Source organism: Branchiostoma belcheri, unplaced genomic scaffold (genome assembly GCF_001625305.1).
Source record: "Branchiostoma belcheri isolate BF01 breed outbred unplaced genomic scaffold, Haploidv18h27 scaffold133, whole genome shotgun sequence".
Lineage (NCBI taxonomy): Eukaryota > Metazoa > Chordata > Leptocardii > Amphioxiformes > Branchiostomatidae > Branchiostoma > Branchiostoma belcheri.
Genome location: NW_017802747.1, coordinates 113,634 through 141,231, shown reverse-complemented (window position 1 = coordinate 141,231; position 27,598 = coordinate 113,634). Strand labels below are relative to the sequence as shown.

The 27,598-nt window shown below is 39.2% G+C and overlaps 2 protein-coding genes and 1 long non-coding RNA gene across 4 annotated transcripts in view; all 3 read right to left on the bottom strand.

The window, feature by feature from the left end:
- The window catches only part of LOC109464174 (sushi, von Willebrand factor type A, EGF and pentraxin domain-containing protein 1-like), an 18,540-nt gene extending 6,438 nt beyond the window's left edge, over positions 1 to 12,102 (bottom strand). Inside the window, exons 1-2 of one of the 2 annotated variants that reach the window (XM_019761110.1) lie at positions 11,948 to 12,102; positions 601 to 695 (exon numbers count right to left, since the gene is read on the bottom strand). In XM_019761110.1, coding sequence (XP_019616669.1) covers positions 601 to 695; positions 11,948 to 11,952 — 100 coding nt within the window. In that variant the 5' untranslated portion in view covers positions 11,953 to 12,102. Of the gene's footprint in view, positions 1 to 600; positions 696 to 7,511; positions 7,623 to 11,947 lie in introns of those variants that run through there. The other variant, XM_019761111.1, reaches the window with a different exon arrangement.
- Positions 12,103 to 19,865: 7,763 nt separating this feature from the next.
- LOC109464179 lies at positions 19,866 to 21,497 on the bottom strand. Its single transcript, XR_002139872.1, has 3 exons — positions 21,358 to 21,497; positions 20,759 to 20,830; positions 19,866 to 20,531 (listed from the first exon to the last, which is right to left on the bottom strand). It is a non-coding gene; the product is annotated as an uncharacterized LOC109464179 (long non-coding RNA).
- A 302-nt stretch (positions 21,498 to 21,799) lies between these two features.
- LOC109464138 (sushi, von Willebrand factor type A, EGF and pentraxin domain-containing protein 1-like) overlaps positions 21,800 to 27,598 on the bottom strand; it is a 19,189-nt gene continuing 13,390 nt past the window's right edge. Inside the window, exons 15-20 of the mRNA XM_019761077.1 lie at positions 24,928 to 25,098; positions 24,285 to 24,488; positions 23,784 to 24,083; positions 23,072 to 23,251; positions 22,370 to 22,525; positions 21,800 to 21,885 (exon numbers count right to left, since the gene is read on the bottom strand). Coding sequence (XP_019616636.1) covers positions 21,800 to 21,885; positions 22,370 to 22,525; positions 23,072 to 23,251; positions 23,784 to 24,083; positions 24,285 to 24,488; positions 24,928 to 25,098 — 1,097 coding nt within the window. The remainder of the gene's footprint in view (positions 21,886 to 22,369; positions 22,526 to 23,071; positions 23,252 to 23,783; positions 24,084 to 24,284; positions 24,489 to 24,927; positions 25,099 to 27,598) is intronic.

Genomic DNA, 27,598 nt, shown 5'->3' with positions numbered 1-27,598 from the left:
CCCCCCGGTCCCCCCATATCAAAAAAAGCCCATAGGTAGGGTTAAAATGGCTGAATAATCAGTTACAATATTTTTTTTACGATTTTACACAAGTTTACCGACAGAGCTTTTCTACCTGAGCCATAATGCGCAGTTGCAAATTAGTTTGACTCCATTTTTTTCTGAGCAATATACGTTGCCTTACGTATAAGTGATTAAAGAAAATACAGAAACAAGTAAAATCTGAGATTTTATACCTCCTGGCATTTTATATAGGGTTTTAACAAAGAATTTATCGAGACCGGATACCCCTCTGTGTGATGGGTCATATGCCAGACCGAGAATAGCTTAAACACGCCAAAGGTCAACGGTCGCGACCACTTTCACGCTCAAAGGGGTGTTTTTGGGACCACCAAAAGGCACCATTTTCACGCCTGAAAACACATATGCAATAAAAACAAAAGAACGTGCATCATCTGCAGCTCAATAGCAAAACATATACCGAGTCTCAAAAGAATCCGTCCACCCAAAAGCGAGAAACAGCTGCGAACATGAAAATCTAAATCTCTCACAAAACCCTTCCGCGGAAGGATGTTTCCTCCCCCGGAGGTAATGACTTACCTGCTCGGCGGCGGCGGCGACGTCGACGCCTCCAAGCGTCTGACTCAAGAACAAGTGCCGCTATCAAAAGGAGTAGAAGCAAGCAACGCAGCAACCTGGAAAATAGGGTTTTATGTCATTCATTGAGATTTTTTCCTAAATAGATCGCGCATTTTTTCCACTAGATACTAGCGAGAGGAAAATATAACAACAGAAAGTATAGTTCTAATGGCACCTGGGCTGGTTAGCAAACTGTACTACATTAAAGAATAGAAGGGCTGAGGAAATATTGAAATGCCGTGGACACAGCATCAATCCGCTGTTATACATCCTATTATCATATAGCCAAATGGCGTTGACCAATCAGAAGCCCCCATTCTATGTTGATTATGACACCATAATGCACAGTTAGCATAATACAAGTATTGTATCATGAAACCTCATAAAGCCACTTTGATCGCTGCGCTCGCTCGATGGCTTAATTCGGTGGTCATAGCAATTAACAAAGCTTTATCACACCATTTTCACCTCTGGGTGGGTCATTAACCCTTAATTGAAAGATGTTTGCAAGAAAAGAAACTTATAATGTAAAAAGCACAGCACATAATATATTACAAGGTTAATCAACAAAATTAAATAATTAATTGATTAATTAATACAATGCATATCAACAATAAATGTGGTCGGACGGGTGTAGAAACTGTAGACTTCTGACATGTTTTAACGGAGTTGAACGGATATTTTATACTCCGTGACTTATAAAAAAAAAACAATCAGAGCCCCAAGCCAAGAGGAATGAGTTATAATAATTAACTGTGTAAAATTAGGGCGGAAAGAATGTAATAAGGCCGACATCTGCTTTGGAGCAAATGTAGCATAAGTTCACGACGTTTCACGACAAGGCAGGGAAAGAAGGAGAAATACAAGGGAAAACAATGCTTTATATTGATATAAATATAGTATGAAGTGACATATAACTAAGAATGCAACAGTTGGATAGCTATTCCCTACATTATTGGTTAGGATTTATTTGCATAATGCTGTTGATTTTCACGATTAGAAAAAAAGCGTTTATGTCCCGCATTCCAATGCTTGAGAAGGAAAGTTTTACATCTCTACCCCAAAACACTTGAATGCAGTTCAATACTGTCAACATGGTATGACTATGTGCAGATGTTAATACAGTTAACCCAAATAGATCTCAACAGCCATTAAGCAAGACGACTAGAGTAAAGCAGCTCATCTGGTTTAAAAATTTTAAAATTTGGTTCAAAAAATAGCAAGGTATATAGAAATGTTGGTTATATGACATGTTTCTACCGATTTACAACCAAAAAGACTTAAAGCTTCTTTTCCTGGCTAATACTTGTAAAAAAAAAACGAAGTAAATATTCCTATTACAAGTATGTGGAAGCCTACACAGGTGTTCATTTAGCAGTAAATTAATTAAGGGAACAGCCAATCAGCGACCAGATCTCCAAACAGGGTGCACCTGCTGCCCATATTTGGGCATTGGCCCTATGTCAAATATGGTCACACTCCAATCTTGGCAACACACACTGCTGCAGTACATTACCTAAGAGAAGGAGGGCCTTCTCTTTTTTCTACCTCCATGCTATAACACAAACAAAAAGTCACAATAAAACCATTCTAAAAGCTTGTTTTAAGAAAATTAAAAAAAAAAAAAACTTGGGGTATTTGGCCACTGTACCTCCGTGCCAAATTTCATGTTTTGTTTTTTTTATTCATTCACATGAAAAAAGGATACAGAACATGGTGGTGCCTCACTCAAGTGGAAAGCACTTATGTTGACGGCACCACTAAATAAATACATATAATAAAGAAAAGAAACAATCGCAACTTTAAGACAGGCAAAAAGCAGTAAATACAAGAAATTCAAGAGCGCAGGTCCGGTTCCCCACCCAATGATAAATGATGGCAAAGAGGACACAGTACATAAATAACAAAGGGGGAAATTTAAATATTTTAAAAACGTTCTGATGTGGTGATGAAGTTTTGGGTAAGTGATAATATATTGGAGTTAACAACTGATGAGAATACGGGACTACCACGGAGTAAAAGGTCAGTTTTTGCGTTGTCAGAAAGAGTTGTAAAATCTAGGGTGTGTCCTATGAGCCTGGATAGTTTGCCAAGGAGAGTAGATCGTTGGGAGTTGTACATGGGGCAGTGGAGTAGGTAATGTGGGACGGTTTCACATTGGCATCCGCAGGTACAAGCTGGGCTGTTCAATAATCCACGAGTAAAGAGACTGTAGTTCAGGCTGCACGTGCCAATGCGAAATCGTGCCATAAGAGCACCGTGACTAAAGTACTTAAATTTAACAGGCCTTATTGATTTAAGAAGAAATGGACGAAATTTAGAGTAATTTAGGGATCGTGTTGACAAGTGAAGGTTGTTCCAGTAGAAAGAAGAATATTGAACAAAAGAATTTGCAAACCGGTTTGTAGAATGACTAAGGGGTCTTAGGTCCATGTTATTACGAAGGTTGTAATGACATGATGAAGATATGGCTGGAGGTAATATTTCCGACAGGTAATTTCGACTTTGACCATTCACAATCTTTGTGAACGGTAAATTTCATGTTATTTGGCCCCCAAATGAAGGAGTTGGATCAATTTAAAGAAATGGCAGGAGGAGAAAAATAAACGTCAGCAAAAAAGATATGACATCACCAGTAGGTGGTGAAGTCATAATTACGAATTTTTAAGTAGGCTGTGTTATCTACGAGGTTGTAGGCGATTGTCACTTGAGAATAGAAAATTGTTATGTTTCTTTAAAGGATCCAGCGACTTTAAGCAAAATATTCGAGTTTCAATGTAGTTTAGTACATTCGTCTACGCAAGCAATGTTTTTCTTAGACTCATATGAAAATTTTCTCTCGCAAAACTGACATGTATTGGTCTTAAGTTAATAGCAAAACATATTAGCCAATTTACAATAATCTTATTGAGCCATGTTTAACTGTCGTTGATGCGAAAGTAATTGATGAGATTTGGACGATACCATGACCAACTACTTTTATAGGTATCACCTATACACTGCTTATCCATTAAACAAAGCAACTACACGTTCTTACATATCAAACAAAAACATTTGTAAAAAGTCTGGAAAGTTGTATAAAATCCATCAGATAATATGCAGTAATAAGATCAAGACGACACAGCATGAAAAGCCATTATCCTGTCTATTCACGCAGAAAATATTAAGCGGGACAAACCGTCGTACTGTGCGAACATGTACACTGAAAACAAGCTTTAAGACTGATTCAAGGACTAGATCGAGATAGGATAGTAGAATGCAAATTTCTTCTAAAAGATGATTGAGGATTGTTGTTTTATAAACCAACAAGATCGTGTTTAAGACTTATCTCGTCACAGTGACATTTTATTCATCGCCATGATCTAACCTCCTCGGTTGGGTTAAGGCAGCCAATGGCATACTATGAGTAGTATTTCATACATATGGCTGTAACTTTTGATAGCTTGGTCGCACCACAACTAAACTTCACACAGCTCTAGTAGTACTTGAAACACATTGAATAAAGGTTATTTTGTTTTTACTACTTCTGAATTTTTGGGTTAAAAATCAACATTTTGGTTTAAAAAAAAGCTGTTTACTTCATGGCTTTACGCGCAAGCGGTAACAACACCTTTCATCATGATATTTTACAAGTAGAAAGCCAACCCCCTATTTATTATTTTTGTCCGAGGCTATTTCGTTTTAAATGACAGTTACATTGTTTTTTTGGGCCAAAAACGACAGAAACAGCTATTTTTCTGTCATTTTTCGTTAAAAAATCGCCACAGTTAAAAAATATTGACTCATATGCAAAATAGCCTCGGACAATTTTGATAAAAAAGTGATAATACGTAAACATGGATTACTCTAAAGGTCAATTATGCTGTTTTCAGCTGCGCGTAAAGCCGTTTAGGTCATACTCCGTGAATAAAATGCGTAACAATGCGGGTTTACAGGGAAAACATACAAACGACCGCCGGTAACCCTTAATAGACCATTCGAACACGCGTTCTATTCGAATGACGTCATATCGAACATGGTGGAACATGATTCGGGTTCGAAACATGTCTGTGGCCATCGTGCAGACACACGCCCGAACTCGGACATGATTATCAGCCTAGGCCGCCTTAACCCAACCGAGTCAGGTTTGACAGGTATCTCATCCTGGCAGACGGCCAAATTTGTGTCATGACGAGCCATGCTATACTAGCTAACAAGAACCATTTTCTTGAAGGATTTAGACATTAATTTGTTACTATAATGTTGATAGTTTGATCATGGATGCGTAAGGCGTTACTAAAGCCATTTTCTTAAAAACGTTAATGAAATCTAAGGCTACCATTGCAAGCCAACACAGTTGGGCGACAGGATCTCTCAGACTACGCCTGTGGGTGCGAAGGTTAAGTTAATTTTGAGATTAGGACGATACCATTTTAAGCGTCTTGTTGTCATCCCATTTTAAATGATCTCAATCTTATTTAGCATGTAAAACATATTTTCAGAAATGATAAAGAAAACAAACCGTGATCTTCTTTATAACATGTTTCCCTCATAACTTTTAAACAAGCAAAAGACGAATGTAAGAACAGTCAGGGCGGTGTCTAGTCTATCGTGGCCTAGCCGGGATTCATACGGGTATGTGCACTTACCCGGCCGCCCAGTTAAACATGACTCCCCGGTAGGTTTTGCAGGACATGTACAGGAAGGGGACACTGTATTCATCCCAGCTATTTACAGTGTTATTTTAAACTTGTGGGAATAAGAAGTAGACTGTGATCAAGAAATGAGGACAATTAGTCGTAAATTTCTCTGTAATTGCCTTGGTTAGAGCTTGTTTAGAAGGTACTGCGTCACAAGGAAGTAAAATAGGGACAAAGGCAACGTATGTCAAATAGTTGCAATGCATAAAGTATGTAATGTAGGTATAACGTATTACTATTCAAACCAAGCAGAAGACGAATAAAAGACAGCACTTAGTGAATTTTAAAAAAATAACTGCGTCACAAGGATGTTGGGTTTAAGAATCAGTTAACCCTAAACAGTACACCTGGGGTCCGCGCGGACCCCAGCACTATATATTCTGTAATGTCTTTTTTGTTTCTAAAGATTTTTTTCTGAAATTTTAGGTAATTGTCACCCACAAAGTTGTCTCTCAATACAGTGCAGAAAACTCCGTTTCCACAATTTATAAAAAAAATTATATCCGATTTTCCTTTGGGGTCCGCGCGGACCCCAGCCGGCTTTCGATCATAATGGATACACTGGCGTTCTTATACATTACCTTATTTCCGTTTTTATATGTTTCTATGCACTCATCGTATGTCTACCATGTTTTCAGAGAATGGTGTAGTAATAGAATTGAATTTTAATAACTTTGGTGTAATTATGACGTCATATGATGTCAGAGCTAATAATATAGTCCACCATATTGGATTTTGACCAATGACGTCATCAAATTAGCATATTCTATGCATATTAAATGATTTAATTTATATTTAATTATGTAAGATGTTATTAATGTTGGAAAAGAAGTGTAATTTAATATAAAACTCAGAAAATTTTTATGTTTAAACCAAAATTACTTCTAATTTCAAAAAAACTGCCTGCTAGAAACCCGTTGCCATGGCAACACAAAAAAACATCAACTTACTAGTATTAAACTAATATGAATTTTTTTCCAGAGACATTTTAGGAAAGGTCTCCAAATTTGATACTTCTAGCGCAAGCCGTTTAGCCGCTATCTGAGATCAAAGTTCGGCCTCAAAAGCCCCTTCAGTCTGAAATGGGTTTAAAAATCGGGTATTTCTTCTTGTCTTCTTTTCTTCACCAAAAAATAGAAAAAGTTCAAAATGTATGATTTTTGTATGTAATGTGGACACAGAGGTTCCCACATCAGTTTGCAAAACAATTGAGCTGGTAGCATGTTGATAATTTCTAAAAATTAGCAAAAAACTGCTCTGGGGTCCGCGCGGACCCCAGGTGTACAGATTAATCAGTCCGGGGAGGTGTACTGTTGAGGGTTAAATCAGTTGCTAGAATATTCCCATTGCATACATAAATACAATTCAACACATGGAGAGTTGTTAGGCATTTCCATGCGTCTATCCAATCAGAAGACGAACACATGTACTATGTGCTCTGAGCCGGTGCTCTGTCGTGTCTTGGGCATGCCTTCTATCTACGGACACGGACATGAGCACGTTCCCCCCGCCCAGTCGAACTAGGCTCCCCGGTAGATTTTGCCCGACGGGAAGGGGGCAAATCAAACTTCTCTTGTTCAAAAATCACCCAAAACTTGTAAAGGGCCTAAAATAATGGAGACCTAAACGGAACTGGATGGCTCAGAACGTTTTAGGTCCGCAGGAAGCCCGCCAAAACCATGATAAATATAATACCAGATTTGCTAGTCTACGAGTATACTGTATTTATCCCAACTATTTTTAGTGTTATTCTAAACATGTGCGAATAAGAAAAACGGCTGTGATCAACAAATGAATTATTAATAAATTATTAATAAATCTCTCGGTAAAATTGCCTTGGTAAACACTAGTACCGAAGGTTTAAGTTTCAGAACGTCCTGCGCAATAAGGAAGTATTTGTTTTCATACAGCGTAGGTCTTTCAACGACATTTACAGTTCTTAAGATATACCTATTGCACGCAGTGATATGGATATCAAATGAAATATAGTTGCTATAACATTTCTATTGGACACACAAATACAAATTCAGCAAATGGGGAGTTGTGTAATGTTTTCATTGCATACAGTGTTAGAAAATTAGGCACGTTCGCTGGAAAGAAATTCAAACGGAAAAAAAATTGAATCGCCTTTGAATAGGAATTGAAAAAAAAGTCCAATTCATGGTAAAAAAAAAATATATATATACCACTTACTTCATGCTGAAGTTGTTTTGGTGCAGTATAAGTGGAAGCGCACAATGTGTTTTTTTCAGAATGGCGCCAAACAGTTTCCTTCACCAGAGCTGATCAGCGGTATGAGAGTTGGAGCTTGGTTTGGGTATTTTGGTCTGTTCGATAATTATCTAATATTAGAAACAAGGTGTGTTTTCGTCGAAAAACTCTGCGTCGTCTTTTGAAGTTAAGTGAGGTAGAAAGTAGGCGGTGATTGTTTCTTTGTTATGTATGAAGACAGACAGGTGACGTTGAATCGGCCTCATTGTTTCCTGTGCATATAAATGAGTTCGGTACAGTCCCTACTGTTTCCTAAGTGTGTAGTGATGTCATACTCTAAAATTGGCCATACGCTCTCGTCAGGTGTTGTTATGTTTTTCATACGTCCTTATATTGGTCCAACTTTCCTTCATAAAAGCTTTTTCCTACAAAAAACCGTTTAACATTACAGTTTTTTTTCTTATAAGATAGTTAGCAAAAGATAGGATACCGATTCTTTTGTGCGAAACAATCAGATTTATTTCTAAGACTTATTGTTTTTCTTAAAATGCTATTCTTAATATCAGCTAGGCTATGCTGACACCTACATGTATCTACTGTCAATGGTGCGAAAGTAATTGATGAAATTTAGACGATAAGATGACCAAATACTTTTGAGATATCTTCTACACTGCAATACATGCAATTACACGTTCCTACATGTCGAACACAATAAATTCATTTGGAAACAGTAAGCCATGTTTTAAAGGAATACTAAACTCCAGAAGCGAGTGCTATTTTCCGGTAGATTATGCTGCACTGAATCTATAATTACCCGACTTCTTGCATAATTTCGCTAATTTTGCTTGTACGACTTGCGCGGCACATGTTTGTATTGCCCAGGACAGAACCACCTGGAGATCCATATGCCAAGGCGCTACGTATTGCGATATCAATATCATTTCCACCCATGCTGAACCACAGTCGATACATCCGGGAACTCTGGATTACGCAATACCCACACACTTCAGGTCAACATAAACATTTTTCGGCGAAAATGTTAGGACACTAGCACATTAATGTTACACGAAGTAAGAATACAGATAACACCCCTACACATTGTAATAGTATAGCCCATCCTGCCAAGTAACGCTGAGACCACAGACTCGATCTCTTTACCATCTGGACGGCATTGAGCACTGTACCTACTAACCTTAGACGTAGAATAAACAACTAGAAATGCACTGAATCTGTGGTGATTCCTGACGTGCAAAAGCAACAATTAATAAGCTAATTTTTTAGAAATTATTTGCTTTACTTTGCTTGACCTCAGGATTGGATACTATAATATCAGGATGCACAATGCAGTGCGCGCCAGTTTCATCCTGCGTGTTTTAATTTTCTGAACTTTTTGCATGTAAAAATTATATTAACCAATTAGATTACGCCACTTATGGAGAAGATACCTGAATTACGCCGTTTTTTTCATCGTCAATATTTTCGGCATAGATGAGTGGCGATAAGAAATGCAAAAAAGGGCAATTGTTGGTAAGATAGCAAAGAACAAACAAAAAACAACAAAAAAAAAAACAGTACGATTTTTCTTATCGCCCCCGAAATTAGGTCTGGAAGTTAAACGTAACTTTCTAGTTTAAAGCATGAACACTAATCGGGTAGCGTGGTAAATTCTGTGATAGTTTTGAGAGTATTTTGGAGAGTTTGTCCTGGATTCGATGCGTTTTAAGACTTAGCATCATAATGACCAAACTTAGGCTATATAACAGCTTGGTACTATCCATCCTTATGTACAACTCTGAGACGTGGACGTTAACAGCCACCCATGAACTCCGTGTTAACGCCTTCGACACCACTGGTCGGCATCAGGTGGTTTGATCGTGTACCCAACGCCACCCTGCGTGACATCACCAAACAGCCTCCCCTGACCAGTAAGATGCGGCTGGCCAGGCTCCGGCTCTTTGGCCATATTGCTCGGGCGGTGCCCCTCCTGGAGCCTGCTGCTCTACTAAGAGAGCCGGCCCCCACTGCATGGTCCCGTCCCAGAGGCCGCCCACGACGAACCTGGTGCGATCAACTGAAAAATAACCTTCTGACTGTCTCCCTCAATCTCGATACTGCGTGGGAGGCAGCCCAGGACAGAACCACCTGGAGATCCATATGCCGAGGCGCTACGCTTCCCTCGGAAGCATGCGGCCTTGAGTGAGTGAGTGAGTGAGTGAGTGAGTGAGTGAGTGAGTGAGTGAGTGAGTGAGTGAGTGAGTGAGTGAGTGAGTGAGTGAGTGAGTGAGATCATAATGGGCTTTTAATTATGTACTGTAAAGGAATACCATTTTCACTGACTAAAATTAATGTCTGTCGGAATATAGCACTCCCTTCTCGATCTAAGTATTCCTTTCAATCTAGCAGATGTTATGTAGTAATAAGATCAAGAAGATCACAGCTGAAAACTCATTACCATGTCTATTCACGCGTAAAATACTAGGAGGGACAAAGTGTCGTACTGTGCGAACATGTACACTGGATATAAGCTTAAGACTGAGTCAAGGGCTAGATCCAGATAGGATAGCAGAATGCAAATGTCCTTTCGAACATGATTGGGGATTGCTGTTCTAAAAATCAACAAGATCGTGTTTAAGACGTATCTCGTCACCGTGAAATTTCATTTATCGCCATGATCTAACCTCAGGTTTGACAGGTACCTCATGCTGGCAGACGGCCAAACTTGTGTCGTGACGAGCCATGACATACTAGCTAACAGGAACCATTTTCTTGAAGGATTTAGACATAAATATGTTGCTATAACGTTCAGAGATTGACAATAAATACATAAGGCGTCACTAAATCCATGCTTTTTAAAACGGTAATGAAATCTAAGGCTATCATTGCAAGCCAACACAGTTGGACGACCAGATCTCTCAGGCTACGCCTTTGGATGCGAAGGTCAATTTTGAGATTAGGACGATACCATATGAAGCGTCTTGTTGCCATCCCATTTTAATCTTTTTTAACATGTAGAACATATTTGAAGAAATGATTTAGAAAACAAGCCGTGATCTTTTTTATAACATGTTGTCTTCATAACTTTGCAAAAGAGTTTCAGTACAGTCAGGGCGGTGTCTAGTCTATCGTAGCCTAGGCGGGATTCATACGGGCATGTGCACGTCCCCGCCCGCCCAGTTATACAAGACTCCATGGTAAGTTTTGCAGGACAGGAAGGGGGCACTGCATTTATCCCAGCTATTTACAGTGTTGTTTTAAACTTGTGGATATAAGAAGGAGACTCTACTAAACAAATGAGGACAATTAGTCGTAAATTTATCGGTAATTGCCTTGGTTAGAGCTGCCAAGAACGTACTGGGTAACAAGAAAGTAAGATAGGGACAAATGCAGCGTAGGTCTTTTAAAGGAACGATCCGTTAAATCTAAGACATCGAAAACTCTTAAATAGTTCCAATGCATAAAGTATTAATGTAGGTATAACGTATAACTATTCAAGCCAAGCAGAAGACGAATAAAAGAATGCACTTATTGAATTTAAAAACGAACTGCGTCACAAGGAAGTGAGGTTGAAAAATCAGTTAAATCAGTACTAGTTGCTAGAATATTCCCATTGCATACATTAACACAATTCAACACATGGAGAGTTGTTAAGCAATTCCATGCTTCTATCCAATCAAAAGACGAACACAGTACAGTTAGCCCGGTGCTCTGTCTGCCGTGGCATGGGCGGGCTTCCTACGGACATGATCACGTTCCCCGCCGCCCAGTTGAACTAGGCTCCCCGGTAGATTTTGCCCGACGGGAAGGGGCAAATAAAACTTCTCTGGTACAAAACCCACCCAAAACTTGTAAAGGGCCTAAAACTAATGGAGACCTGAACAGAACTGGACGGCTGAAAACTTTTTAGGTCCGCAGGAAGCCCGCCAAAACCATGATAAATACAATACCGGACTTGCTAGTCTAAGAGTACACTGTATTTATCCCAGCTATTTCTAGTGTTATTCTAAACATGTACGAAAAAGAAACATGGGTGTGATCAACAAATGAGAAGAATTATATAAGCAAAATTGCCTTGGTAAACATTTGTACCAAAGGTTTAAGTTTCAGAACGTCCTGCGTAATAAGGAAGTATTTGTTTTCATACAGCGTAGGTCTTTCAACGACATTTACAGTTCTTAAGATATACCTATTGCATGCAGTGATATGGATATCAAATAAAAATATAGTTGCTATAACATTCCTATTTGACACTCAAATACAAATTCAGCAAATAGAGACTTGTGAATTTTTTTCGTTGCATACAATGTTAGAAAATTAGGCACGTTCGCTGAAAAGAAAGTCACACAAGAAAAAAAAACCTAACTGCCTTTAAATAGGATTTAAATACAGACCTTTTTTTTGGAAGAAAATTTACCACTTACTTCATGCTGAAGTTGTTTTGGTGCAGTCTAAGTGGAAGCGCACAATCTGTTTGTCAAAATGGCGCCAAACAGTTTCCTTCACCAGAGCTGATCGGTGGTCTGCCCGAGTGGGAGCTAGGTTTGGGTATTATGGTCTGTTCGATAATTATCTAATATTAGAAACAAGGTGTGTTTTCGTAGAAAAACTCTGCGTCGTCTTTCGAAGTTGAGTGAGGGAGAAAGTAGGCGGTGCCTGTTTCTTTGTTATCTATGAAAACAGACAGGTGACGTTGAATGTGTCCCTTTGTCCCTCGTGCATATAAATGAGTTCGGTACAGTCCCTACTGTTTCCAACATGTGTAATGATGTCATACTCTAAAATTGGCGCTCTCGTCAGGTGTTGTTGTGTTTCTCATACGTCCTTATATTGATCTACCTTATCTTTTTCAAATCTTTTTCCTACTAATAACCTGTTTAACGTCACATTTTTGTCCTATAAGATTGTGGGTATGAGACCTCTTCTTTTGTGAAAAACAATCAGATTTATCTCTATGACTTATTGCTATATGGCACGGTTCAATTGACAACTTCATGTCTTGTATATTCCACACGGAAAAGGCCAGATGGCAAAATTCAGTCTACTTCAACTGGCAGTTATATACATCAAACTTACGTAACGCTTTACAATATGGTTTCTGTCGTATGTTAAACTCAAGTTCCAATGTAGTTTAGTGCATTCGTCCACGCACCCAATGTTTTTCTTATAATTGTATGAAAACTTTCTCATGTGAAGCTAAAAAGGTATAGGTCTAATATAAATAGTAAATCAATTAACATATTAGTCAATTTACACTAAAGTAGGAGAATCTTATTCTGCATTGTTTTATAGTAAGTTCAGGACGCCATAGAAAGATACGATAGAGAACAAAGTTCAACCACCTTGAATATCAGGCTTCACCTATCTACTGTCAATGGTGCGAAAGTAATTGATGACCTTTGGGCGATACCATAGACAACTATTTTCAAGACAACAACTACACTACCATGCATTCTAGTAAAGACACCACGCGTTCTTACATGTCATACACAATACCCCCTTTGTTAACAATCGACCACATTTTAAATATAGCAAATACTATGCAGTCATAAGATCAAGGCGACACGAGCTGAAGACTCATTATTGTGTCTATTCATGCAGAAAATACTGGGAGGCACAAACCGGCCTGCTGTCCGAACACATATGCTGAAAGCAAGCTCTAAAACTAATCCATCAGCCAGCTCTTTGATAAGATGATTGAGGATTACCAGTATTGAATAGTGAGATAATTGAGGATTACTAGTACTGTTTTTAAATTTAACAAGATCGTGCTTTAGCCTTGGGTTTGACAGGTACTTCATACTGACGGACAACTAAACGTGTGTTCGGCTGGAGCCATGTCCTTGAAGGATCCAGACACTGATTTGTCGGTGTAACGTTGAGGGTTTGATTATAGGTATGTAGATTAAGCACATGGTGAGTTGTCAAACATTTTCACTGCATGCAATAGTACAAAATTCGACACGTTCTTGAGAAAGATATCCACACTGGGTCTTTAGACGAGAAAAAATCCCGCTGCGCAATTTTACACATCTGCGTACTAAATCAGGGTTAAAATAAAGTCCTATTCTTTATTTTTGTTGGTAAGAAAACAAGGAGTATCATCTACTTCATGAATTTATTTTGGTACGGACAAGGTGGAGGCGCACAATACAATGCGTTATTCAGAATGACCGGTGCCCAAACCGTTCTTGGCCAGATAACAGTGGTATGCCTGAATGGAAGATGGGTTTGTATCTTATGATCTGTCTGACAATTACCTAATCTTCAATAGAAGGTGTTTTTTTCGTAGAAAGAGTCAGCGTCGTGTTCTGAAGTTCAGGCAGGTAGAAAGTAGGGGGTGCCTGTTTCTTTGTAGTTTGTTATCTAAGAAGACAGATAGTGCGTCCCTTTGTCTCTTGTGAGTATAAATGAGTTCGGTAAAGTCCCAACTATGTCCAGAAAGTGTGACTGATGTCATACAGTAAAATGGGCATGCGTAAACTTCAGGTAATGCTTCCTCGATTTTTTTTTTCGTATGGAGTCAAATTTAAACCCCGAACACGTCCCCAAGACGACTGACCAAGCCCCCAAACTCAGAAAACCACCGGCCAAACTTGGCCGAACCTCCCGTCCACACCCAAATGTTTTACGGCGTAGGATAGCAGCCGAACAGTAGCCGACCTTACCGAACGTGAACTCCAGCCAAATATATCCATCCCCCGAACTAGTTTAGTCATGTTTGGTGGACTTGGTCCAGTGTTTTGGAGGCCATATTAGGTTATGTTTGACAGTGCCTCATGCCTCTAAATTCCCTGACCTATTGTCACCATGTTGGGTTTGATACAAGTTGGTTTTGAATACATTTGATAAACTAAAGTAGTAATCACTTTCTATTGTGCTAAAAATGTAAAATCTAAGATTTGTAAAACCTGATTGTTGTAGACATACAACGCCGTTCTGGGCGTCAGCCAAAGCGTGTGACAACCCGTGCTGACCTGATCCATTTAAATTTTTCCACTTCAGTAGCTATAGAGAGTTAGACAGCTCATGGGGAGTAGCTTAGACTGATTGAAGTTCATCGACCTCGGACTCCAGACAACGCCAACAAGTTAATTTGTGCAAACGATTGTTGACACTTAGAAGACTCTCTCAGTTTTCTTTGCTGTACGTTATATTTCTGTATATGTACACCACAATTTCGAGATTGGACAAATAACAAATTCGTTTGATGATCCAATTTCTAATTTTTTTGCGTATAATTGCTCTATTATTTGCACTTGTGTTTCAAAGACTCTGAAAGAAATTGCATCAACAAAATGCACTGCTGCGTGCTCTTTAAGCTTGTTTGGAGGTTAGATTATAAACCAGCTCTCGTAACTCCTGACCCGAGTGCCTTCAGGCACGTAGATAGGAGATATCGGTAGATCTGCCGCTCGTGGTAGACCAGGTACTGGTGTGAGGTTTGCTGGCGGTAGATTTCAGATCCTGTCTGGTGGACGTCTCAGGCGGTGGATTTGTCGAAGTGGCTTGTCGATCCGCGAGATTGCGGAGTCCTCCTCCACGACATCACCTAAAATCCAGCAGGCTTTAGTGTTGTGCGCTTGTCGGAGCCTGAGGCTATTTGCGGCTGGATCGGAGAACGAATTGACATTGCATGCCGGGAGCGTGCGTGGCAGTCGTTGCAATTAACAAAAATTCCGCTTGCGGCGCGATTCTATCACAGATAAGGAAGTCCAATAGAGGCCACCTGCAGTGTTGGAGAACAGAGTTCGACGACCTTAAAGATCTAGCCTCCTTCGCAGTCTTGTTGGGCGTCGGCGTTATTTTTACTCTGAGCGACGCGAGTAATATGCGGCCGCGAGTAATATGCCGCCGCAAATGACGATTTGCTGCCGAGGGAGTTTTTGCCGCGGAGAGAAGGTTTCGCGCTCCAACCTTCTCTCCGCGGCAAAAACTCCCTCGGCAGCAAATCGTCCCTTGTGGCGGCACATTACTCGCGTCGCTCGCAGCAAAAATAACGCCGTCGCCCAACAAGACTGCGAAGGAGGCTTTTAAAGATCAGGCTATTACTGTTAGTGATGCCCATGTAATAGCTAAGATTTGGGAAATACATGTACTATGATTTTAAGTCAACCCTGCACTTTTAAACAGTTTTATGACACATTTCGTCCCCTGGCAAATAAAATAAACTCATGTCGTATTTTTCATAGACATACCTCTAGCAGAACATACTGCCATTTATATTGACCCGTTGTTCTAAATTTATGAATCTACCATGCTAGCAGTAATGCTGTAACTCTTTGGAATAAACAACTGTCAAGACTACTTTCAAATTTGAAGAATATGAAACATTTTCAAAGATAAAACTAACTTGAGGTGTGATAAGACTGTTTACTATTTATATGTAAACAAGTATTGTTCGACTACACTGGCACGGGTAGCTTTGTTCCAGTGTCATTGTTATGCATAGATTCCCGAACCCCCAGCGAACAATGGACTATGCCTTGTCTGTCTGTCGGCACGTTATTGTTATTCAAAAGCCCCGCGTACCAGCTAGTATAAACCTGGACAATTTTACTCAAGTCTCCATTCCGAGTTCTGTCTCCTGACTGTGCTGGTGTCCTGTTGCGTGTGAAGTTTTGTGAAGAAAATGGACAAGGTTCACTATGGACTTGGGGTGGATCAGCCACATAGGCCTACCCGGAGGTACGTAATTTTCAATTACTAGTATTGCACGAGCTAGTAGTACAGTTTCTCGACGTAGCTTTATCTATGGAATGTAATTTGTTATTATAGGCTGGGTAAACAAAGCAGGTCTTGGTAAACAAGATTGTACTGCCCGCACATTCAGTTGTGCTGATATCAGTACATTTTTTTACATTTTTTTCTTGAAACAATCCATTTGGAAAATGTCAAGTATTATGTTGTTTTTATTCGTTTTTGAAAATTCTGTTCAACTTGCTAAGAACCGTCTTGGTAGCGATCATCACGACAGCCGATTCTTTAGGGTTATATATTCCGGGTTCTCTATATATCCTGGTGCAATAGCTCAATTGGTAGAGTGCTAGCGTTGTAACCGGGAGGTCGTGAGTTCAAACCCCGCCGGGTCATACCAAAGGCATTCTATGCATAGCACTCAGCAGTCAGCACATATGAGGAAGTGTGGGAAGGTCAAACTACCAGCGACTGCTGTAGTGCTTTGCGTAACTGTGTGTCGCCCAAGGTACGAAATGGAGATGGGCACCTCCCTACGCTCGGCATAAGAGCACAGGAGACCTTCTTTATATATATATAAATCCCCTTGAGTAAATGTAAGACATAGTTACCAACCTTATTGGATTAGTTGCGGTGGCGTTAAACCTATATAGGGAGGGACTGGATGTCTGGATGATAAGCATCGTTTGCAGATATGCACGGCTCGAGTAAAATTGTGTATTACCGCCCTCCCCCCTCGAAAAAAAAACAATGCCGCTCGACCATGTCTGCACAGGAGGTTAGGACAGTGTGATGCAAATGGTTAACGGTTTAGCATGTATAGTATAACAACGCTATGCCAGATAATTGTTAATTAAAAAGGTGTGAAATGCTGCACAGTAGGCACCGCCGCATGTGATATAACACAAAAAGACACCGACATGTATGTGTTATGCAGTAGATGTAAGTCAGATCAAATCCAAAAACAGGGAACAATTTCTGAAGGAATCATGGTGTAATTTATACGTACCCAAAGAGAAAATGGTCATGATTACTTGCGCTACAAAGATTGCAGTCTGCCTATTTACTGAATAATATACCCTGCATTGATGAGATAACACCCCAAATTGTTGTATTTTGGCATAAGATAACTTATATGCAGCACAGGGAACAGGGAATCACAAAATAATGAATCGGCAATCGGCGGAGGCAACCCGTCCAGTCGCCATGTTTGTTTACATACACTATATAGTGTAACGCAATATGTTTGTTTAGCGCGATCACAGAAGAGCAGTGAAACGTACCTATGTAAATTAAAATTTCTTTTATACTTTAACATCGCCATTTGCTGTATTTTGAACATAACTTATTCGTGCGTGGCCCAGGGAACAAGAAATCACTACAAAACGCGGCCATGATTCAGTTTACATAGCATATGGCCGGGTTGCCTCCGCTGATTAGATTGCCCTGATTCCTTGTTCCCTGGGCTACGTATAAGTTATCCTATACCAAAATACAGGGACTTGGGCTGTTATTCATCAATGCAGGGTGTATTCCGGTAGATTTAAGCCTCCTATATGTGTTTTCCGATTTATTCCGGTAAATAGACTAATCCAAAGAAAATGGGCATGCCTCCAGTGGGGCAGCGCGTGTTTCTTACTTTTACAATTGACAAGTGCTGTGGGGTTGTTTTTTCGGGGGAAGATCTTGACCGTTGTTATGGGGTGTTTTTGTTGGTGGCAGAGTTCTATCACCCCGAGAAATATCCCGGAACCTTAGCCACTTGTACATTTGTCACTTCCGTATCTGGCTTATAGAACTGGAGGTTTGGTAGTCTTAGGCTGTTTTCTGAGTAGCCCAGTTCTAAAAAAAAAAAACGGGGTTAATTCAACCAGGCCGGCTATGCTGTCTATATGCAATCAGAAAATGGCACATAAAAGCTCCCAAAGACCACGAAGACCCCCCAAATCCCCAGTTTTTGGCATGTCTTTAAAGGACATCTTTATTGCAAAATCTGACTGCCCCTTACAGTGGTATTATTATGCACCTGCTAGTCAATCCAGTCAAACCTAACTTGAATTATTATTTGTTTCAGGCGTAGGCGTGAAAGCCAGAAACAGAGTACGATAGGAGCGGCCTATTCCTGCCCATTTTGTTCCTTCGTGACGTGGTCTGGTCCCGCAGTGCTGTCGTATCACCTCCAGTTGCACCTCGGCACCAGGCACTGTCCTGCTTGCGGTGTCTCAGCAGCCAGCAAACCTGCACTTCACCAACACATCGCTAGGCGGCACATCCATCTTGATACGGGCCACCGCGGTGACGAGGCCTATATTGACGAAGGAACGGACACCTGCTCGAGGTCATGTGAAGTTTGTCGGCTGGTAGGACACTACGACAGACGTGTTTTAGGCCACTGTTGTTTTCTGTGCGACTATTCGGACCCCAACCCTCTAGACCTCTACCGTCACGTGATGATGGGGCACGTACACATCACCAAATCTCGTGAGACCAACACCCAAAAATCTCGCGAGACCGCCATGTCGGGACTGACAGAGCACCCACCAAAGCTCTCTTCGGGGATTGGTGATTTCGTGTCTCAGGTCAAAGATGGTGGTCAGAACTGTAGCTCTGCCAACGTGAAGACAGACAAAAGGCACCAGGGCGATGAGCCGCCAAAACCGCCACAGGAACTACGGAGATACGGCAAGCGGAAGTCTCTACTCGTATCGTCACTGGCTGACAAACCCACAAACACCGGCTGCCAGGCCACATCTGTTGAAAAAGAAGGGGTTGACCTCGTCGTTCCCCTAAAGAAGAGGCGGCGGATTTTCCTCGGAAGTGGCAACAGCGACAACTGCCCTGTACCAGAACATACTCCGACAGAGACTACCGCCACCAGTCATAATAACATGGAATGGTCAGAAGAACTGTCGCCTGCCTCCGATCGACAATCGAATGGAGGAACTGCCACTGTCGGACCAACGTATAACGTCGGTTTCTGTTCGGTGTGGGTACCGATGGCGTTATCGCCACCAGTGTTGGAACAAGAAGTGCCATTGGACTTGTCTTTACGTAAGGCTAAAGCGACACCTACCGACACAACGGAAAATACCATGCCTGTCATCACGTCCGTATTTTCGTGGAAAGACTACATCTAAACTGCAATCGTTCAGTATGGGATTTTCTACCAAAATACGAGTCACTTTTAAGCATCTCTAGACCTATGTTTAGTTATGATATACCAGAAATTTCGACAACCTGCAGAAGTATTACCTCGTTCTCATTTTTATTGAATAGACTACAGGAGCAGCATGGAAAATGACGACCTTGATTAAATGGTTAGAAATACATTGTGCTGCTGAGCGTTTTCCTTTTCTACAATCTAAGAAGTCTTCCCACATTAAGAAAACTTAATTGATCGATGTGTGTATTGCAATTAAATGTATTAAAGGGGCTTTGGCTATGTTGCTCTTGTGTAAAGTATTTAGTTTAGAAATATATAAACATGTGAAGAAAGTTAATACCTTGATCATTTTTTATCTGAAATATTTATAGCAATCAATTTTAGATGGAATTTAGGCTCTAGCTGCAGGAAATGTTGGCCTATATTTGCGTTGGAAACGAGAAAATGCAAGTGCTTGCTCACGAACAACCCTCAGGATTTTAAAGCATCCTTTAATCTAAATTGCCAGGAAATACACACATTGTAAGTTTCAATCGTAACATATAGTCCTACTTAACGCATTGCGTGATCATTATAACAATTCTGCTTGAAACAGAAAAATGCATAATCAAAATTGATCTATTGCCACATTTATCTAATGTTACTTGAAATGATCCACAGAACACATATTTCAAATAAAGTTTGACATACATAATTAAGGAGGCAATAATGTTTTCAGTTGTAAAATATGACCATATTCAAAACTATAATTTTATGTGTCAAGTTTTACAATCACTTATATACCACTTATATTAAACTATAGAATTTTTAAAAGAGTCAAAACAATAGGTATATTTTTCAATTTACTTACACCTTAAAACATCTAATAATGACGAGAGATTTCGATACACCGACCTCCATTCAAGAACAATAATGCTATAATTTTAGTAACTAAAACTGTTTATTACAATCGTAATTAAAACGAACATAAAAACGTTCCCAATTCAGCGACACAGGTAGCCTGTAAAACCCGTTCAAATTTGCATCCTAAAAGCCCTTTTAAACTTTTGATTCGCACTTAAAATCACTGTTCCAGGCAAAGACATCTCCACGTAGCTTCATTTGATTTGCAGTTGGGTGTCTTCCTTGATCTTCATCCAAGTCAACACCTGTTTATCAGAAACATGGTAACTGTTACTCGTGTTTGTTACTTCTTATATATATACATAATATTGGGTTTGAATACACCCTTGTAAATAGTTTAAAAATAATTTAAAAAATGAATGCATAAAAACAATTCTAAGGAATATTATCTTGAAATATGTCAATCACGTTCTTTGAATAACAATTGTCTTAAAAATCGCTTCAATGTAGCTTGATGATGTTTTCGCCTTACCAAAAATGTACTTTTTACTTGGATGCGTTGCTGTTTCGGATGGCTGTACTTGCGCTTTAGTCACCCATCGGCCTATTCGTCGAAAAAAGGTAAGTTATTAGGTGCGACTGAGAAACATCAACATCTCTATCTCTTTCCTTCTCTCCCTCTCTTTCCTTCTCTCTCTCTCCCTTCCTCCCTCTCCGAAGTCTCCCAAATCGCTAGTTCTAAAATCACCCCAAGCGAAATGCTGATGGATTTGGCATAGAAAACAAAGGAATCAAAAAAATTTTGAAGGAAAAAAAAGGAAGTAAAGGTTTTTGGTGAGTCATTTGGTTTTCACAGGCAGAAGCCCAGATTTTATATGATTGTCGGAAATTGGGCTTAAAGTTAGTGAAGCAATTTTAATTACCCCCGAAATGATACATATTTAGCAGTGTTTGCCCAATTTTACCCCCAATTTCAGACTAAAAAAAAGTATAAAAGTTAAACTCATCATGTCACGAAATGGCAGGAGGTAATACTAATAAAACAGCAAAGTAGTAACACAAAAAGCACATATACTCCTCCCCACAACAAGCTAGAGTAGATAGTAATTTTAATGGACTACTTATATTTACGTTTGAGAATCAGCCAACAAACTGCAACTAGACATGCGAAGATCAGCGCCGCAGCTGTTCCGAACCCAACGGAGATCCACTTTGAATCTAAAGTAAAAGATGTCCACATTAAATGGGAAATACTTATTTCTTATCTTAAAGCAATTTTCTCCGGTAATGCAGTTTTGAAAAAAAATAACTTTACTTTTAGACGATGAAGTCAAAGAATATATTTCATGGGTGCTATCAATATTTATTGCATTTAAATGCTGATGTCACTACGGCTAGGTGATCAACAAACTAATTCAAAGTTCTTTTATTTGATAAAGAAATTAAAAAAGAAATGAAAAATTGAATCTGAAATACCTCCCTGAAATATCTATATTTTGTTAATGGTGTTTTAGTGTTTTAATTTTGCAATAGATTAAGGTTATAATTCATATCAAAATAAAATTTTTAAATTTTACCATACACATGATACATTACCTGGTGCGTGAGCATATGCATGGGTGATAGGTTGATCAGTGGTGACAGCTGCTGTTTCTGTCACTGGTATGTATGATAAAGATATGTTGTGTGTGATTTGAAAAAAAATAATTCTATGTTGTTGCTGCACCAAAGTGTGACCTAGGGTTTATGCCATTAAAAAGACTTACAGTTTAACTAAGTTTGCGTCTTGTTTAATAATTGGCTCATAAAATATACATTTGATAGCATGTATAATGCATACAGACACTGCATTGTGTCTGTATGGATTATGCAGGTATATACTAATATAAACAAGCATGGGTACTATATTTTACATCCGACTAGCCACAAATATTTATCCTATCCAATTATCAAACTAAATGTTAATGATGACAAAAGAAAGCTTTTTATCTGCAGTTTTCATTTTTCCAGTGTGAAAAAAGATTTACATGTAGCGTAGTATGTACTGATAAGCAAAGCTCATTCATCTGCATAATCTAAAGTAAAGTAAAGTTGACTACATATTTCCTTATGCAAGTCCTTTTATGTGACGATTCCTTCTTACCTCTACAATCTTCTTTGTCAAATGCTCCAAATCCTTCGGTGGTTAGACCAGTTGGGCAGGCTATGCAGTTCACTTGCCCAGTCTCGTTTTGGTAGGTGCCAATATCACACTTCACGCACTTCCCGTTATCGAAACTGGTCCCGACAGGGCAAGGGACTGTAAGATCAACAATAGAAGAAACACTCAGCATTGTTCTACTGATTGATGGATTTCTTCATCCACTAAACTTGTGTTTTGTAGCCTCTTAAACCCTCATCCACTTTGTCAGATATATTTGGACTCCTGGTATTTTTTTTATAACTAAATACGTCTTCCTCAATACGTAATGTTGTTTATAAATAAGTTTTGATGTAAACCATAATATTTCTATAAGAAAAATCTATTTAGATGACATATTCAATAAAATCATATTAGGTCATATTACGTCATAATGACAGGAAGATTGCTACAATTTCTTTTGAATATATTTTACTAGTCCACTGACTTGACTTATGCCGAACCCAAGTACAATATCTTGTAAACATTAATGATCATGCGCCATGCCGTTCTCGATTAATAGGGGGGTGACGTCTAGGCCGACTTAAATAAGCTTTATAATGGAAACGCCCATGTTGGTTTACACATTGTAAACAAAGTAGGTAAAAGTTCTAAGGCTAAGAAGGAATTTCAAGAGAATGCAAAATAACGAATGGATGTTCGTACCGCAGTAAAACATAACCGCAACCTCGCCTATAGCACAGTCAGGCGCTCCAGAAGTCTTTGTGGCATTGTTGTCCACGGGATACGGCTCATTATCAATAAACACAGTGAAAGCGTCATTGAGAGTCATGTTTTTGAGCTGTTTGGCAGCTGACTCCATGTTCATAATTGACTTCGTTAGCCCTGTCAAAAAAGAAAGGAGTCCATTCAGTATCTCAACTTTCAAGTATGCCAATGTCTTACTTTTTACGTCAAAAGCTTTATATTAGTTATATAAGGTCAATATGTTTGGTGTTACCATGGAAACTAGTTAAATTTTTTTGCAGAGTTCAGCAATCTCGATTTAGATATCATCGTCAATTATGTACGAAAGTTTCTGTGTCAATATACAATTGAGGTCTATCATTAATGGCGCATCGTGTAATTGATGCAATCGATATTATATAAAAACATAGATTATTCTAGTTTGATGACATCGTTAGTAAATATTCTACATGGTACATTAAATTATAATCCGTTACATCACTAAACGTTATTTTTGACACTTGTTCATTATATGTAATTACATTTTTCCAATTATTAAATACTTTAAATACTCAGGATGTGAATACAAAACGACGAATCATGCACTTTTTTGCTAAAATTGCACCAAGTTGTAACGTAGTGTGGTATGGAAATGTATCTGATACTATACCCTGAATTCAAAACGTCCTACCTTTCTCAGCTGAGTGGCTCTCACTGGTGTTGTTTGTCCCCATGTCAGCCACAGAAATGCTTGAAAGCTCAAGAGTAACCGTTACTGCATGGCTTTCGCCAATCATGCCTAAACAGTTTTCGACAGTGGTTGACCTGACGTAGCATGACTTATGCTTAATGCATTCGATTTTTTCCACATTGATCTGAATCGTTTTGTTCACCTCTGCTTTTGCCAAACGTGCAATTTCTTTTGTATTGCAAGACAAATTCGAGTAGGTCATTACATGTTTCATATCCAATGCCTTTGGTTGGGTGGCTTCTGTAAAGAACAAAAACAAAAAGAAAAAAATAAATAAATTCTACAGCCTGCATACCATTATTAGGGGCATTTTGAGAAGGATTATCCCATTGCAGAGCAATGTGGATTGAGTTCGCCATTTTTACTTTTAATGTACAGTTAAATTTTACCATTAAAAGTCTTTTAGAACTAAAAAAACACAGTAGAATGTAAAATATTCACCTGAACATGGTGGATACCTTCCCAGAGGGTTCCGTGGTGACTCGTGGTTCCATAGATAGGATGTCGATTGTCCACAATAGTAGTGAAGAACTGGCTGATCATAGAACTCGAACCCAGGTTTACAGGAGATGGTGCAGTGAATCTCGTCGTCAGTATAGTTGCAGGTTGCAATTCCGTTGACAGGGTCAGTAAGATTTTTGCAAACTGAGGGAATAGTAAAAGTCGGAGAATTATTAAAGAATTACTGCATTCTGAGACAAATATAGAAGATATGTAACACAAATCGCTATGTAACATAAATTTTACATGATTGCAGTTTTTGGAAATGTTACCTGAATTTCAACATTAGCTAAATAGGTAAGTTCCTTATAGGTTTTGTTATAGAATTTTAATCAACCTTTATTTTTACACTTCTCATGACAATCTGTAACGTGTGAAAGAAATAGTTGCAAGTTGTGGAACAAAAGTTGTAAATAGTTTTATTCTGATATGCCATGATATGCACAGCCAGTGTGCCCGTATTCAAGGTGTGCCATACATGTACATGTATATATCATTGGAATATTAGTTTATACGCTTATGTTCCATTCATTTGTGCTACCAGTTATTGCTTGTTTCCAACCCAACCATATGTCATTCTCACCTGGGCACTTTTCTGTATTACAGGCTCCTATTTCAAAAGATGGCCCTGTGCAGTTGCTTCCCCCATGCATAGGTCGAGGATTGATGCATTCCCTGGTCCTGCTGTGATTCCCTCCGCCACAAGAAGCACTGCAGCTGCTCCATTGACTCCATGGTGTCCAATTGCCATCAACTACATTGTTGGGTTAAAATATCTGTTAACGATTTTAATTATGTATTATATGGTTTGAACCACTCACATCGGGAAAGTACCCTACAATTTCGATAAGTGCAGTGACCCTTTAACGTGCGTGGGGTGTGGCCCTCCTTATACACGGGACCTTCCCGAGGGACGTCACTAACCAAAGCTAGATACTCATTCCCAACTAAGTGAAGTAAGGAAAGTCGTGCGCTTTACTATAAAAACACAAGATCGGTGACATGGGTAGGATTAGAACCCGGGACCTCTTGGTCCTGAGCCGAACACGCTGCTGCTACGCAACACGACCCGAAAGTCTGGAAATCTCAACAAAAAGTAGCGGGTCTTGGGCCGTCAAACTCAAAGGGTGGGCGAAAATGTAAATAAAATATTTCCATAAAAGATCACAGCACGAAAACACATATTTAAGCCAACTTTACGAACTGCGTTAAGGGGTACTAAAGGCGGCGAAATATTTAAGCAGCCTTTACGACATCGGAAAGGCAACTGAAATGGAAATATCGCCTTTCCGTAACCTTTCCACATGTGTAAATGTCACGTTAATATAATGTGTTTCTTTCCGTAAGCTTTACATTGACTTAAATGTAATGTAAAGAAAGCATTGCGGTAATGAGTTAACTAGAGGCATCTCAAAGCCATATGATCTTTTTGATTATTATGAATAAAGTCCTTACCAACCTCGCGCGACTGAACACAAGCATTGTATATACTTTTTCATATTTGGTTTTACCTGAAATATTAGATATCTTCCATGATTTCTCGCTGAATCGCCGCAAAATCTAACATTATTATGCCTAGTCATTTCTATATGTTTATGTCTGGCTTTCCAAAAACATACGGTTCTTTTCCTTGTTCTATAAACAAGCTTTCCGCCGACCGAGAGACATCTCCCCTATACAGTATAGGCGTCATTAAGCTGCAGGAAATGTTGCGTTTCTTCGTCTTTTCCTAGAAGCAATCGCCATGTTTTTTACGCATATTTGAGAGCGACCAAATATAACAACACCATGTCTAGTCCATTCTGTATGTTTATGTCTGGCTTTCCAAAAACATAGTATTATTTATAATAGTTCCTTTCCTCCTTCTATAAACAAGCTTTCCGCCGACCTAGAGACATCTCCCCTATACATTATAGGCGTCGTTAAGCTGCAGGAAATGTTGCGTTTCTTCGTCTTTTCCTTAGTACCGTCGTAAAGTTTCCCTAAATTGTAGCAATCGCCATGTTTTTCACACTTATTTGAGAGCGGAAAATGCAACAACATATCATTAGCCCTTTCTATATGTTTATATTGGCTTTCCAAAAACATAGTCCATTGTATTACGGTTCCTTTCCTCGTTCTATAAACAAGCTTTCCGACGTAAATAGTATAGGCGTCGTTAAGCTACGGGAAATCCGTGTCAATTCGTTCGGCGCTGTATATGCTGAGTTCCGGAACATTCTCATAGATTATGTTTAACTCGAGATAGATAAACGATTTTTCAAACCCAGATAGACTATAATACTGGGTAACTGTAGACTACATTAGTTGTCCTTTAGATTGGACGATTCTTTCGTTATCAGCCTGGAACCCATAATTTCTCAGTCAACAACCTACCTGACGTTTACTACGGTCCGTGTCTATATGTACGGCGCTGTATGTACTGAGTTCCTGAACATTTAGAAGTCATAGAATATGTTTAACTCGAGACAGATAAAATCTTTTTCAAACGGAGAAAGACCATAATACTGGGTAACTGTGGACTATTTTAGTTTTCCTTTAGATTAAACGATTCTTTCGTTATCAGCCTGGAACCCATAATTTCTCAGTCAACAACCTACCCGAAGTTTACTACGGTCCGTGTCTATATGCCGAACGGCGCTGTATGTACTGAGTTCCTGAACATTTAGAAGTCATAGATTATGTTTAACTCGAGACAGATAAACCATTTTTCAAACGGAGAAAGACCATAATACTGGGTAACTGTGGACTATTTCAGTTTTCCTTTAGATTAAACGATTCTTTCGTTATCAGCCTGGAACCCATAATTTCTCAGTCAACAACATACCTGAAGTTTACTACGGTCCGTGTCTATATGTACGGCGCTGTATGTACTGAGTTCCTGTCATTTAGAACTCATAGAATATGTTTAACTCGAGACAGATAAAACATTTTTCAAACCGAGATAGACCATTATACTGGGTAACTGTAGACTAATTTAGTTGTCCTTTAGATTTAACGATTCTTTAGTTATCAGCCTGGAACCCATAGTTTCAGTCAACAACCTACCCGAAGTTTACTATGGTCGGTGTCAGTACGTACGGAGCTCTTTCTACTGTAGACTATATCTGTTTGTTTATATACTTCGCTTTCCGAAAGCATGCGGTTTCTTTCCTTCTTCTTAAAAAAGCTTTCCGCCAACTTTCCCCCTTCCTTGTATAATTTGTTAAGCTACTTTCATTTTTTGCCGGCCCAATGTTTTCTTCTTTATAAAT